This window comes from Sitodiplosis mosellana, unplaced genomic scaffold (genome assembly GCF_009176505.1).
Source record: "Sitodiplosis mosellana isolate CC-2019 unplaced genomic scaffold, AAFC_SMos_1.0 Smas_scaffold_6166, whole genome shotgun sequence".
Taxonomy (NCBI): domain Eukaryota; kingdom Metazoa; phylum Arthropoda; class Insecta; order Diptera; family Cecidomyiidae; genus Sitodiplosis; species Sitodiplosis mosellana.
In genome coordinates this window covers 2226982-2241037 of record NW_022601407.1, presented here as the reverse complement: position 1 = coordinate 2241037, position 14056 = coordinate 2226982, and the positions used below count along the sequence as shown (strand labels likewise).

At 35.2% G+C, this 14056-nt stretch overlaps 5 protein-coding genes across 12 annotated transcripts in view; 4 read left to right on the top strand and 1 right to left on the bottom strand.

Annotated features, from left to right (window-relative positions):
• Positions 1–5547, top strand: part of LOC129575035 (long-chain-fatty-acid--CoA ligase 4-like) — a 13619-nt gene extending 8072 nt beyond the window's left edge. For all 3 annotated transcript variants that reach the window (XM_055457835.1, XM_055457834.1, XM_055457833.1), the window contains 10 exons: positions 293–455; positions 1561–1696; positions 2063–2170; positions 2252–2582; positions 2663–3029; positions 3106–3280; positions 3369–3508; positions 3595–4031; positions 4108–4383; positions 4452–5547. In XM_055457835.1, coding sequence (XP_055313810.1) covers positions 433–455; positions 1561–1696; positions 2063–2170; positions 2252–2582; positions 2663–3029; positions 3106–3280; positions 3369–3508; positions 3595–4031; positions 4108–4383; positions 4452–4606 — 2148 coding nt within the window. In that variant the 5' untranslated portion in view covers positions 293–432 and the 3' untranslated portion in view covers positions 4607–5547. The remainder of the gene's footprint in view (positions 1–292; positions 456–1560; positions 1697–2062; positions 2171–2251; positions 2583–2662; positions 3030–3105; positions 3281–3368; positions 3509–3594; positions 4032–4107; positions 4384–4451) is intronic.
• A 533-nt stretch (positions 5548–6080) lies between these two features.
• Positions 6081–7664, top strand: LOC129575043 (PRADC1-like protein). The gene is made up of 4 exons (XM_055457855.1): positions 6081–6438; positions 6508–6598; positions 6661–6803; positions 7146–7664. Exons 1-4 carry the CDS (start codon positions 6357–6359, stop codon positions 7460–7462), a joined length of 633 nt encoding a protein of 210 aa, XP_055313830.1. The 5' UTR covers positions 6081–6356; the 3' UTR covers positions 7463–7664.
• A 116-nt stretch (positions 7665–7780) lies between these two features.
• On the top strand, positions 7781–10427 carry LOC129575045 (alpha-L-iduronidase). Its single transcript, XM_055457857.1, has 6 exons — positions 7781–8138; positions 8215–8402; positions 8469–8564; positions 8641–9506; positions 9778–10147; positions 10228–10427. Exons 1-6 carry the CDS (start codon positions 7852–7854, stop codon positions 10302–10304), a joined length of 1884 nt encoding a protein of 627 aa, XP_055313832.1. The 5' UTR covers positions 7781–7851; the 3' UTR covers positions 10305–10427.
• A 150-nt stretch (positions 10428–10577) lies between these two features.
• LOC129575039 (uncharacterized) lies at positions 10578–13162 on the top strand. Of its 6 annotated transcripts, none has more exons than XM_055457849.1 (7): positions 10578–10598; positions 11090–11261; positions 11450–11506; positions 11717–11874; positions 11944–12484; positions 12560–12772; positions 12840–13162. In XM_055457849.1, exons 2-7 carry the CDS (start codon positions 11151–11153, stop codon positions 13098–13100), a joined length of 1341 nt encoding a protein of 446 aa, XP_055313824.1. In that variant the 5' UTR covers positions 10578–10598; positions 11090–11150; the 3' UTR covers positions 13101–13162. The 6 variants fall into 6 exon arrangements, with proteins under 6 accessions (XP_055313824.1, XP_055313822.1, XP_055313820.1 ...); XM_055457847.1 differs by lacking the exon at positions 10578–10598 and adding an exon at positions 10608–10888; XM_055457845.1 differs by lacking the exon at positions 10578–10598 and adding an exon at positions 10608–10966.
• LOC129575044 (M-phase phosphoprotein 6) lies at positions 13130–13874 on the bottom strand. The gene has a single exon (XM_055457856.1). It carries the CDS (start codon positions 13718–13720, stop codon positions 13274–13276), a length of 447 nt encoding a protein of 148 aa, XP_055313831.1. The 5' UTR covers positions 13721–13874; the 3' UTR covers positions 13130–13273.
• Positions 13875–14056: the final 182 nt, after the last annotated feature.

Below are 14056 nucleotides of genomic sequence, written 5' to 3'. Positions count from 1 at the left end.
CAAACTAACAAAATACATACTCTTGTTTAACGCAAATTAAGGTTTATAAAACATACTCGCCTTTATCATAGCCACAAACAGTCCAAATACATACTCTACTTTAACTATTTTTAAGTCGAAAGAAACTTGCTCTCTTTTTCTTATAACAAAATCACTGTAAAACATACACTACTCTCAATCTCACCCATAGATATGTTAGGGCAACTTGACCCTTATGATTCAATTATTTACCACTCTACATTACATTTTCAATGAAAGTCACATATTATATTGAGATTTGTTTTCTTTTCAGGACATAATCTTCGTCTGGCCACGAGGAGTATTAAAGTGTGTAAATTCCAAACACGCACAACGCAGTCAATTCACTAGAAGATTGTATTAAACGGTTTTGGTTTTTTTCTCTGGACAACGTCACAACTGAACGACTCAAAGATGTTCATTGAAGATGATGAACAGTAAGTATAAAATTAATGATTGCATTTATTTTTATAATTTTTTGCCAAAAATCAATTTTTTTTAATCAGTTAACAACATGATATGAATGTCTGAAAATCGCGACCACAAAAAGTTGACAATGAAATATTGGTGTTCCTTTACATGTGCGCGTAAAATTTTCTTCTAAAATATCATCCCAAAATTGTGTCAAATCCGCTTTAATATCTCAGTTACAGGAATGAGCTGCTTTGAAAATATCTTGAGTACATTATTTAAAAAAAAAATTATTTCTTCTGTGAGTTCTAAGTTCGCTTGCACCGAATGTCGATCCTTCACCCCCTTTTTATGAGCATACATCGAAGTTATTTAATCCCCATAAATTCTATGGTTTCATATACCACCAAGTGAGTTTCATGGCTTACTCACCTGTGTGGCGCTAACTCATACAGTTTTCCCATTCAAGTCATGAACCACACAAAAAGGGGGAGAAAGAGAGGGAGAGAGAGAAGCGAACGAAACAGAAGATGTCATATTTTAGGAATTGGCAAACAACACATGAATGCAGTTCCGTTTTTGTGCAATTTCTACGCTCGATACTTACAATTAAACGCGACAAATATGTGATACTGGTTACGTTCAACGAGCAGTATTGCAGCAAGGGGAAAATGCTTAAACTAAAATTCGCTCTCAGCGTAAACGTCATTGAAAACATAACGTGGACGACAACGACGCTTTTCAGTGTGTGCATAATTCTTAGCCAGCTATGTTTTTCATTGCCTAGTTGTCCGTCTGTGTCTGTTTTAGTGTGATTTTTTTTAAGTTTGTACTAGTACGTTACGACATATCAAATCGTGTGTATACTTTTCTAACTCGTTTCGTACTTGTGTTTTCGGTTTTTTCTCTTTTAATTGACTCGGCTGAGTCGACTGACAGATAGACACGACACACGGCATTTTCCTTATAGGAAATCTAGCAGTCTATCAGTGTCACCGAACCAAGTGTGTTCAACAGAAGTCGGCATTATAAATCTTACCGATTTTCTCTGATAATCCCACTGTTGAAACGGCCGTTTGCTTTCAATCAAAAGTGAAATATTTTTAATTTTATTTTTCGTGAAAATTTCAGTATGGAAAGCCTTTGGGTTCAAACAGCGATCAGTGCAATTCGCGTTATTGCTTTCGTTTGTGATGTGATCACGTTTCCTGTATACTTAGTCCTGCAACAACCATGGAAACGGCGACAATTATCCAAACGGATCAGAGTAAGTATTCTTCCTCAGATTATTCGTTCATCAAAGAAGTTGAAAAGGTTTTCGTTCAGAAGTTGCCTAAACATTTTTACACCTCAATCGATCGAAATGAGAAAGGTTTTATTTTTTGGTACAAAGGTCGATGAAGTTTTAGTGCTAGCAACAGTGAGAGAAAAAATCTATCAAAGTGTTTAGTGTGCGATCCTTATCTGTTCGTGCTAACAATCATATATCAATTCAATCAATGAAATTTTGAAATGAAAAAAAATATCATTGATTAGTTTCGATTCGTTATGATCCATGACTTTATGCACCATGTACAATTAAGTCTAATGAACTATTTTCCGTTTTATTTTTGTATACTTTTTTCAAACCTAGGCTAAACCCATTTCGGCTGATGACAAGCAAATCACATACCGATCGGTAGAACCGCCACGTGAGATTCACGTAAAAATGGTGGCAGCGAATATTGATACTCTGGAAAAGGTTCGAATTTTGGCGATGATTTAAATTCCAAATAAAAGAAAATCCCTTTTTACATAAATATTTCTGTTTTGCGTTGAATAGATGTTGACTTATGTGGCAAAAATCCATACAAACAAAAAATGTCTGGGTACACGAGAAATTCTGAGTGAAGAAGACGAAGTCCAACCGAATGGTCGTGTTTTCAAAAAGTACAATATGGGAGATTACAAATGGCGCACGTTTACCGATGTCGAGAACTCAGCAACCAACTTTGGACGTGGAATACGCGAACTGGGCCAACAACCATTGAAGAATATTGTCATTTTTGCAGAGACTAGAGCTGAATGGATGATTGCTGCACACGGATGTTTCAAACAAAACATTCCAATTGTCACCATTTACGCAACTCTTGGCGACGAGGGGGTTATTCACGGTAAGCAGCTGAGAACGGCGGCGCGAAATGATTATATATACTTTTTCTCGTGATTTATTTTTTTCATATTTAAATCAAAGGTATCAATGAAACGGAGGCAACCATTGTCATTACAAGTCATGAATTGATGCCTAAATTCAAAACATTGCTGGCTAAACTACCAAAAGTGCAAACGCTCGTTTATATGGAAGATCAATTGAATAAAACGGAAACTGAAGGATTCAAAGAAGGTGTTCGCATTTTGTCATTCAATCAAGTGATTCGCATGGGCACCACCAGCAAAGCCGTCGCAACTCCACCAAACGCTGAAGATATTGCTATTATTATGTACACGTCAGGATCGACAGGAACACCCAAAGGAGTTTTGCTATCACATAAAAACTGTATTGCAACACTTAAAGCTTTCTCAGACGTTATCAAAGTCTATCCTGAAGATATTCTCATTGGGTATGTTGGGGAGTTAAAGATGAAACGATGTGAAAATTGGAATTTCATCTAATCATCATGTTTGAAATCATTTTAGATTCTTACCGTTGGCTCATGTTTTTGAACTTCTTGCTGAGAGCGTATGTCTCTTGACCGGGGTACCAATTGGATATTCAACACCCACCACTCTCATTGACACAAGCAGCAAAATTATGCGAGGTAGTAGGGGTGATGCTTCGGTGCTCAAGCCAACTTGTATGACTACTGTACCGGTATGTATTTGAACATTGTGAAACACACAACGATTTGCACTCTCGAAATTTCCTCGATATAATAAACTCTTTCCATTTCGTCCAACAGCTCATTTTAGATAGAATATCGAAAGGAATTAACGACAAAGTCAATAGCCAAGCACCATTGCAGAAAGCTATCTTCAAATTTGCATATGATTACAAAAAGATCTGGACACAGCGAGGCTATGAAACTCCAATTTTGGACAAGTGAGGATATTTTTCAATAAAAAATAATCTAGGTATATGAATGGTACTACGTAATACTAATGCGTTTTATTTTTTTGTTGTAACAGATTGATATTCAAGAAAATATCGAAATTGATGGGCGGACGTGTTCGCGTTATGTTGGCTGGCGGCGCTCCATTATCTCCAGATACTCACGAACAAATCAAACTGTGCTTGTGCACTGACGTCGTTCAAGGTTATGGACTCACAGAAACCACATCAGGGGCGACAGTCATGGACGCTAAAGACATACAATTCGGCCGCGTGGGTGGACCAACTACGATGTGTGACATTCGACTATGTACTTGGGAAGAGGGTGGCTATCGTGTTACGAACAAACCACATCCCCAAGGTGAAATTATCATTGGAGGTGACAGTGTATCGCGTGGATACTATAAATTAGAGAGGAAAACTACAGAAGACTTTTTTGACGAGGACGGCCGCAGATGGTTCAAGACCGGCGACATTGGTGAAGTTCATCCAGATGGTGTGCTGAAGATTATTGGTGAGTTTTACATCAAATCCTAATTACAGTCGATGGTTGATTGTAAACAAAAAATAATATATCGTAATTTTTTCAGATCGCAAGAAAGATTTGGTCAAATTGCAAGCTGGTGAATATGTTTCATTAGGCAAGGTTGAGGCTGAATTGAAGACCTGTTCAGTTGTTGAAAATATTTGCGTATACGGTGATCCATCGAAGCAATTCACCGTGGCATTAGTCGTACCAAATCCCAAACACTTAAAAGAACTAGCTATAAAACAAGGAGTACCCGATGCCGAATTCGAACAGTTGTGCTCATCACCCGTCATGGAGAAAGCAGTGATAAAAGAGTTGGCTGAACATGCACGCAAATGTAAGTTCATGTGATATAAATCAATGTATATAAGACAATTGTTAATGTTCTTTTATTTGCAATCGTAGGTAAATTACAAAAATTTGAGGTTCCAGCCGCTGTAACGCTGTGCAAGGAAGTGTGGTCACCCGATATGGGTCTCGTGACAGCTGCATTCAAACTCAAGCGAAAAGATATTCAAGATCGCTATCAACATGATATCAATCGAATGTATGCATCATGAACTTTGCACATAGGTTAGAGGCTTTAGAACGTCAAATAGACGAAAATACGTCGAGAATAAGTCTTAAAAAATTGCATAAAGAATGGAAAATAACAATATACACGTGAAAAGAAAACCGTCTCTCACAAACACACACATACACATAAAATGTATCACTAAAATGTTGTTGTATAGTTATTTGCGATTTAAAAAAAAAAAAACAAAAAATGAAGAAAAAATCGAATTGAAATTTGCTTAACAAAGAAAATGAGGAACAGCTATTGAAAACTTCCTGTGTACTGTTAGGAAACAAAAAAATAAAATATATTTATTTATATTTATTATGCTTTAATATGAGAGGTGAACGACTTGGGGGGAAATTGTTATCACTTCTGAAGATTTCTGGAATGTAATGGATTCCAAAATTATATGCATGATATTGTATTACATTCAAACTTTTTTTTCCGAATTGATCTGATTTGGATATATTTGGCCCAGTTTCTATATAATTGAGTCGTCGTCAGTGAATCGTCTTGATATATCTCTGCTTGCGACATACAAACACACACACACACACACACAAAATATAAGTAGTAAAACATTTTGAAAAATGTTTTCATTTGAATGATAAAATGAACAAATTCCCCAATTAGACATATGAATTGACGGCTTATATAGTATAAATGAAAAATCAATTTTCTGATTATTCTAACGTTAAATGAAATTAAATGATTAATAATTAATGAACGAACGAAACGAGATCACTCTTCGGTTTATTCGTTCACAATCAAATCACTTATACTAATCACTCACAAAAGCATCCATGTACTGTCCCAAAGAAAACAAAATGAAGAGCTAATTAAACTTAATTTAAATTTTAAATTTAATTTTATTGTTAAATCCAATTATTGTTACAATAGGTTTGTTTAGCAGGAAATTCAATAAAAAAAACACCCCAAAAATATAAACCTGACGTGAATAGAATTTATTTACGTTTATATTTCTCTGCGCTGAATCTTATCTGTCGTTTATGTTTGGCAAAATGGAAAATAAATCATGTAAATGTGAAGAAAAAAATCTGACTTAGACCATTTCAGATGGTTTGCATGGACAAATATTATTTCTAATAAGTATTTGCTAAAAAAAAATGCATATTGAAAATTCAAATTAAAAAAATGCGTATAAAATTCAAAATATGCTCCAAGAATCAATGTTTGAATTTTCTTTTGTATGGTAAACAATTTGTTTTGAGTTGAAAAAAAAGATATCGTGTAATAATTTTAATAAATGCAAAAAACTGATTGGTAAAATTAAAAAAGACTTAGTTTTTATTTCTTTCTTGGTTTAAAATAACAATACTTTTCTCTCAGTTATGTCGATTGAGAATACGGCGAACTCCTGAACTAATTTTGTTCTTGTCGTCCCCTTGGATATGAAACGTCAAATACAATCACCGATGCGGTGACAGCACACAACTACAACTGAAATGTCAAAACACATTTATTGCCACCTTTTGAAGAATGAATCCATTCTTGATTTTTTTTCTCACACGAAGCCGCCGAATTTATTGCTAGTTTTTGTTTTTTCAAATAAGTAATTGAGGTTTTGACCGTTTTTCTCATTTTTAACTAGAGTAGTTAAAACAAATATTAAAATACAAACCAATACACCAATGGCATACTGACTTTATATTGAAGTCGGCTAAATCGCGTGAAAAAGTTTTTGCCAAACCACAGTGTGAAAAAAAACTTCAACAGAGAGAGACCACAGAATGATTCAACATTTTACAAACTTTAATATCATAGCAATTGTACTTTTATTTGCTCATACAATTCGAGTAATATTTGCTGGAAGTAAGTATTTGACATAGATTTCAACACATGAAACATTTCCTTACGAAACATTTTTTTTTGTATTTCAAGTAAACAATTTACACACGTATGATGGCATTAAGACACATGATATCATAAACGGAGACATATTTTTTGAAGTTATTGAGCCGGAAGAATTGGAGTAATTTTTATAATGATTGTAAATGCAAAGGTCGAATTGATTTTCATTATTATATTTTAAAGGTATACTTACCGATTGAAACCAGCTAAAGATTTTGGAGGCACATTCACTCAGGATATCTTCAAACACAGGAAGCATAACTTTTTAGTATTTGCTGAACCACGTGAAGCATGTACACCGCTTGAAAATTCCGATCAATTGTATGGTAATATTCCATTCATATTACGTTACCCGTGTGCAAATAAAATGACTAACAGTCACTCAGTTGTATGTAACTGTATGTAGTGATGCACAACTAAAACTGGCTAAGTTGATTGAAATCATGCGTTTTGTATGGAGACAATCACGTTTAGTTATTCTTTCAGTCAGTCGACTAATTTGGGACATTTTGACTAAGAGTGATTTGTGATTAAAGTTAACTGACAACTAATAATCACTTTTAGTCAGTCAAAATGTCCCAAATTAATCGACTGAAGAGTCAGTCAAAAAATTTCCACACGGGTATATTGCTATTAATTTCATTTCTTCTTTCTGATTCTCCCCTTAGGTAATATTGCATTAATTGAACGCGGCGATTGTACGTTTGTAACGAAAGCCATCATGGCCGAAGAGGCTGGAGCCATTGGATTGATTATTACCGACACAAAAAGCGATTTGAATGACGATTTCTTCATTGAAATGGTGCACGACAATAGCTCAAGAGAGGTTGACATTCCTGCCGGATATTTATCAGGTCGAAATGGGCGAATGATTATTAATACACTGCATCGATATGGGTTAGATAGGGCAATTATCAAGGTACCGATAAATTTGACATTCACACCGCGTGAACTTATCAATCATCCGCCCTTTTATCCGCAATAAAAGCAAAAAGTTGTTACGAATTGAGAGAGATCGAGAGACATCAACAGAAATTTGTATGAAAATTTAGCAGCGTTACAATTGTGAATTTTTTTTTTAAACAATAACAAAAGCTAGTCAATTCAAAACAAAATATGTACCAATTGGAAAATGTAGAAAATGTCATAAATAAAGTTTTGTTACGATAACATCTTCTATTACTAAATTGCATATGGCCTTTTTAATGTGTATTTGTTTGTGTATTGAACGGACTCATTGATAGAATTGTTTTGTTTGTACGCTTGTGCCGCTCCAGAAAATAGGTCTAGGAGAAATAGTAAAACTATTGGTTTGTTGTGGTCGATTGTGATTTTTGATTACAAATACACGTTGAAAGAAATAAAATCGTGAACATGACGATATGTAAACAAATAACCGTGTTAATATTCCTTGTAAATGGTTACAACGCAAATTTTATTCTGGATTTACACGCAAATGTACAGCCATATAATGTACTGCCAAGGTTTTGGACACAAACGGGTTTATCGCCATCCGCTCCATTTCCATTCAATCGAACAGATGTTGCTCAGCAATTGCTGAGTGAAAATATGTACCGGAATATGGAACTCATTTCAGCTCTGCCAAACGGTGCCATCAAACATATTCGCATACACTGGTTGCTCTCATTGATCGATTTCAAGTAAATCAAGTAGCTGCTATTGTGTGCACTGCACTCTCATATTGATATTGATTTTAAATTGTTTCTTTTCTGCAAGGGGGTTTGACGCAAACAAAATTCCTACATATGATTTCAGCGCTTTAGATAGATTTCTCGATCATTTGATGGAGATAAAATTGTTTCCAGTTATTGAATTTATGGGCGACATTTTTCCAAAAAATGAATTCCATGACTTTCGATTCATGTGGAAGGATTTCACGTATCAATTTGCGTGGCATTACTTATGTACGTTACGTTACATGATTTGTTGGCAGAAATTAGATTATATCAAGATTACATTTATTTTTTCAGCAAGATATGGACAAATAAAATTATTAAACTTTCGATTTGAGCTGTGGAACGAACCAGATCTTTTAACGTACAACATCCTTAATCTAACATTAATCGGTACAATTCTTGGCATTTAAATTGCATTTTAAGCGATATATTGTAGTATAGTAATGATTATCATTTCTAACGATAGAATATTTGGATTATGCGCATGGAGTGGCCAGTGGATTGGAAGCGGCTTCTCGTCGAATGAACCCAGTAAGCAAAATCCCTTTGAGAGGTCCTGCCGGTTTGTTCAAGTCTTTTGAAAAGCACCAACTTTGCTATGGATTATTAGCCCACTGCTCTGCCAATGAATCACTTTGTCCAATCGACATAATCACATTTCATCGAAAGGGAATCAACAGTCCAAATGATATTTTAATAGAAACAATCAAATTATTGGAACTTTTCCGCACAAAATACCCGAATCTAGTGCATATGCCGTTTGCAAACACCGAGGCTGACCCAACGTCCGGCTGGTCAAAGAATGTGACGTCATATGCTGATGTGCACTATGCTCATATGCTTGTGTCAATTGTTTTGCAACATTGGAATTCATTTATAAAAGGACCATTGAAGCAGCTCGATTCGATTAGCCATGATAACTCATTCCTTAGCTATCACCCGTTTGAGTTTGAGCAACGAACTATGCTGGCTAGATTTGTAATGAACAATACGAAGGCAGTACATTTCATTCAGAAGCCAGTTTATGCAGCATTGGGAATGCTTAGCTCTTTGGCTAACACTGCAACCCCGATGGAAATTAAGAGTAATGTCAGTTATGTTCTTTCACTGGGTGATCTGTATGCAGCAGTTCTACTGTCGAGTACTAAGCATAATCAAGAGGATCATATTGAAATCAAATTCGATGACTGGCACAGTTTGTCGGATATAAATTTCGCATACTTTGCTGAATTTTTGGATCAAAGTCGAACAAATCCGTTTGCTGTGTGGACAAAATACAACCGACCGGCTTATCCAAACGAAACGGTTCTCACCGAAATGATGCATGCACAGGTGCGCATTTGTTACTCTGAAGGCCTATCTGCACTTCGATGACGAAATTTCTTTTTCTTTCCAATTAAAAAAGGTCCATCCTAATCTATCGATTGTTAACTACAAGAATGTTCTTTTCGCCTTGACGTTATTTTCAACCAAACAAAATGAAAAATTCCAAAACTAAAATTTGGTCACTCCAAAAAAATGAGTCATCATCGAAGTGCAGATTAGCTTTAAATGAAGTCACTTTCTGAATACAATGAATATAATGTGTATGTGACTGTTTCAGGGACCGCACATATTGCAAAACCCAAAAATCATCATGCAGCTATCCGCAAAATTCACTGTAAAGCTGAGCCATCCTTGGGTTATTTTAGTTCGCATTTGTGCATCGTCGATACCTTCACCATCAAAAGTGAAAAATATTCGATTTCATTCAATTGACAAAGACACAATATTGATCTTATGGCATGATCACGAGTATGCGAATTATGAGCGCTGCATCCGAACCTATGAAATTTTCTATGCACCTGCTGTCGAAGTTGCAAGAAATAGCAACAGTTCTCAAATATCACAATGGGAATTGATAACACTCAATAAGCATATTCCATACATGTCGTATTGTCATCGAGTCACCCTTCCAAATGAACGATTAGAAGGTATGGAATTTTCAGTCATACCGTATTTTTTACATACACTATTAATATTAAAATGGTTTTTTTTTTCTAATTCAATTCAGGATACTATAAGGTTCGAGCAGTCGATATTTTTGGCCGATTCAGTGAATTTTCGAAAGTCAAGAAGTTCAACGGATAAAAAGAGAATCACTCTCAAATGAAAATTTTGAACAACTTTATTCGTAAATTTCAAGAAAATCACCAATTCTTTTGGATTGTAATGAATGTTTGTAGTGATAATATATGTTGGATGCTCAACGTGTTATCATCTTAAATTGAAATTATCAGAGTAAAATTTTTTTTTTGTCGAATCATTTACTGTACGCGCTAGATTTGTGCTTCTGTCAAAACTACATCGAATGTTTTCAATGAAAATCTCTGTCGTTTGTACAACTCATTGTCACAACACAGTGACTACTGTGTTCAAAGAGAGGTAATGTAGTTTTTGTTTCATTTCTGCGGCTGTCATCAGACACGACATGTTTTTAGATTTGGATCATATCATTTGGTGATTCAATGTTTCCATTGCTTGAATACATAAACGTACAATTGCAACAATTTTTGTGGTCACTTTGAACAAAAACCCAAAGGGCAAATATAAAAAAAAACTTGACCGATTACTAATGCTCCATTATCATGTGTTTTTTCTTCTTACTCAATGAATTTGGTGTTGCTCGTTTTTCATTAAGAACTTAGGTTGACTTTGATTAGTCGATGTTTTGTGTATTCTAACGTTCCACCAAAAATTTCTCTTCTCGTGCAATCGTCGTATTCTAACGTGTCTCGACCAATCTATCAATGGTTCCTTTGTTGAATATTCAAATAAATTTTTGATATAAAAAAAAAAACAAAAATAAAGCAAATAAAGAAAAAAAGGAATTGCTCTTTGGAATATTTTCGATGTTAATTTTTTACATTTTCTAGATTCAACATGTACGTCTTGTGTTAGTTTTGTAAATGAGTTTATTGATTTTATTAACGGAAAATGAATACAAGCTCCGAGGAATCGTTGATTAGTGTGCAAAATAATGGAAGTCAACGTGCATCGACACCAGATTTAGTTCGATTAGACACTGAGAATCTCGGTGAAATTATCGTAGGTGGTCTCATTTTTCATCAGTGCTAAAATATTCATTCGAATTTTGATTACAATGAATTGAGACGCAACATCAAATTGTGATTATGAATTGCATTGCTTTCTTTATACGTCAAATTCCCAATTAATTATATTGTATGAAGGTCAAAAGCATCGATAAGAGACAATGTTTGTTACTTTATTTTTAGATTGATTTGGCGGATGCGGAGCCAACGTCTGCGATCCTGAATTTTTGTCAACGCAAGGTGCGCTTTCAACTCTCAACTCTCAACTCATGTGTTAAACAAACAATTTTGTATAATTTTTCCGGTATTTTACTGTCGAAAAATGTAACAATTTTACAAAATCTCCCTTTTTTGAATGCCTGGAAAGGGAGTATTTGAGTTGATAATTGTTCCTTGGGTACTCTCAGTCATTTTGGCTAGTAACGTATTTAATTTTTTTCTTTTTTGCAGTTTTTGTTGCCATATGTTAATATATTGGGCTTGGTGGGCCTGCGCCCAATCACAATCGACACATCCGATTTGGTTGCTTATTTAGGCCACATTCAAACTGTGTTCATAGTCGTTGTTCTAACCACTGGATATTTCATACAGTACTTCTCGTACTTTCGGTAAGCATCGCAACGAGAAAAAAAAGAAAAAAAAGTAGCAACGTTTGATTCAAAGGGTATTGTTTTCAGCCGAGATCGTGGATTCACGAATACAACATATCCACCGATTGAACCGCCTTTGGAATTTTACACACCGCGTCAGGTTACGGTATATTATGGCGAAACGATATTTGTCTATGGAGTATCAAGCATTCTACATTTTTGCGGCGTTTTAACGAGCATGTATGTATTTCGAATAGCCGACAATGAGCAGCTTCAAAATTTGGTTGAACGTGTCTTCATTTTGCATAACATTCCCAACAAATTGATCTACATTTTATGGTCACACATTGGGCGCGGTTTGCTCTGGTTAACTGTTATGACCATACACTTAATCGTAATGGAAGACGATAACATTGACGTTTTGAAAATCGTTTGGTTCGGCAAACCAACCCCACACACACAAACTATTGCCAAACTTCTGCTCATCGTGGCCACTTTTGCTCAAGATCTCATACAAGTGATCGTTTTAACGAGTTACTCGCTACAATGCTTTTTACTTCGACGTTATATTTCCATATTAAAAGAAAAACTGCTGCAGAATACCATTGATTCGTTGGATTGGATGCGGGTGAGTTCTATCTTCAAATTTCATCTGCAACTAAAATGATTGGTTGAATATTGAATTTGCTTTTCTTCAAACTAGGAAATGTCTGAATTTCGGAAGCTTTTGTCACATCTCAACACAAAAATGGCAATACCAGTGTGCCTCTTTACTATACTGAACTTAGCCTATACTTTTTCTGCAATCATCTATTTTATTCGAATTTACAATCAATTTACAAGCAACAAAATCGTTATAATGGCACTCATAAATATTTTGCTGTGGCTCATCTTGGGCCTGTATCCATTCTTCCAAGTAAGTGGCGCAAATGAATTGTCCGCTTTAAGAAATGGTTTTATGTTTTTGTTTTTGAATTCGGTAGGCAGCAGCTTTAACGTATGCTTGTGAATCGGCACAAACTTGCGGTCATCAAGTTCGAATCAAACCGTATGTGCACTACAATACATCTCTAGAGGAGCTCAACTCAATTCTTCTGTATGCATCATCACTACGAATGAGTGCAAAGCTATATCGAATGCCAATCCATGGAGGCTATGTATTTTTTATCATCTTGTGCATCGTTGTATCGACACTTACTTTTGGAATGTGCCTAAATATTTCGCTAGGGATTATTCAACCGTAATTCAGTTTCACAATAAAACCAAAAATGAATTGAATCGCTCATTAAATCTACATTTATTTCAATATTTCTATTCGCATTTATTCAGTGGGAAGTTCTAAATTCTTATCACTAAGTCGAATCATAATTACAAAAAAAAGAGAATGTTATTCACTTCAATTGGTGCACTTTTTGCATCACACATCGTCCAATCTGGGCTTTTTGAATTTTGGCTCAGGCAATGTTACTGTTCGACGGTGTGTTTTCGATTGGAATTTTCGCTCAATTGTTTTCTTCACGTTTCCATAGTAGGCAGTCATGTCTTCATCCGTTACGTCTTTCTTAACATTCTGGTCGATGGTCGCTTGTTTGGCTTGCTCTTCCAATTCTAAGATGCGTTCAATATCTGGATTCATTCCGCGGAAACTGAATCGGCCGTCGTTGAGGTCTTCGCATGGCACGTAACTCGGCTCAATAATGTAATAACTCTCACTTTTCAGCATCTTCTCTGTTATCTCATTGGAATACATGGCTCTACTTTGGGCATCATCTTCTTCCTTTAAAACCTTCTCTTTGGTGCGTTTCATGAACTTCATGTCTAAAATACTTTTGGATAATTTCACTTTATTCCGTTCCGATGACATTTTTGATTGCTTTTTCTTTGTGTTTGTAGCCTTTTGAATGATTTAAATTAATCGCTTTGGATTTAGAATCAGCGGCTGTTAGAGATGAATATTGTAACCAACTTTCCGACGAGATATTGTAACAACACGGTGTGTATTGACAACGATCGCTTTGACAGTAAGATTAAACACATGTGCGAATGAGAATTCACACTGTATTCAGATTGTTGTCAAAAACTACCGACTTCGCACTTTTTGAACAATTTTGGAATTTTTCAAATCGTTAATTTGATTTTTATAAAAATAAATTAAGCGTAAAAATTTAAATAAGGCGTAAAATAAGTTAATCAAGTAAAT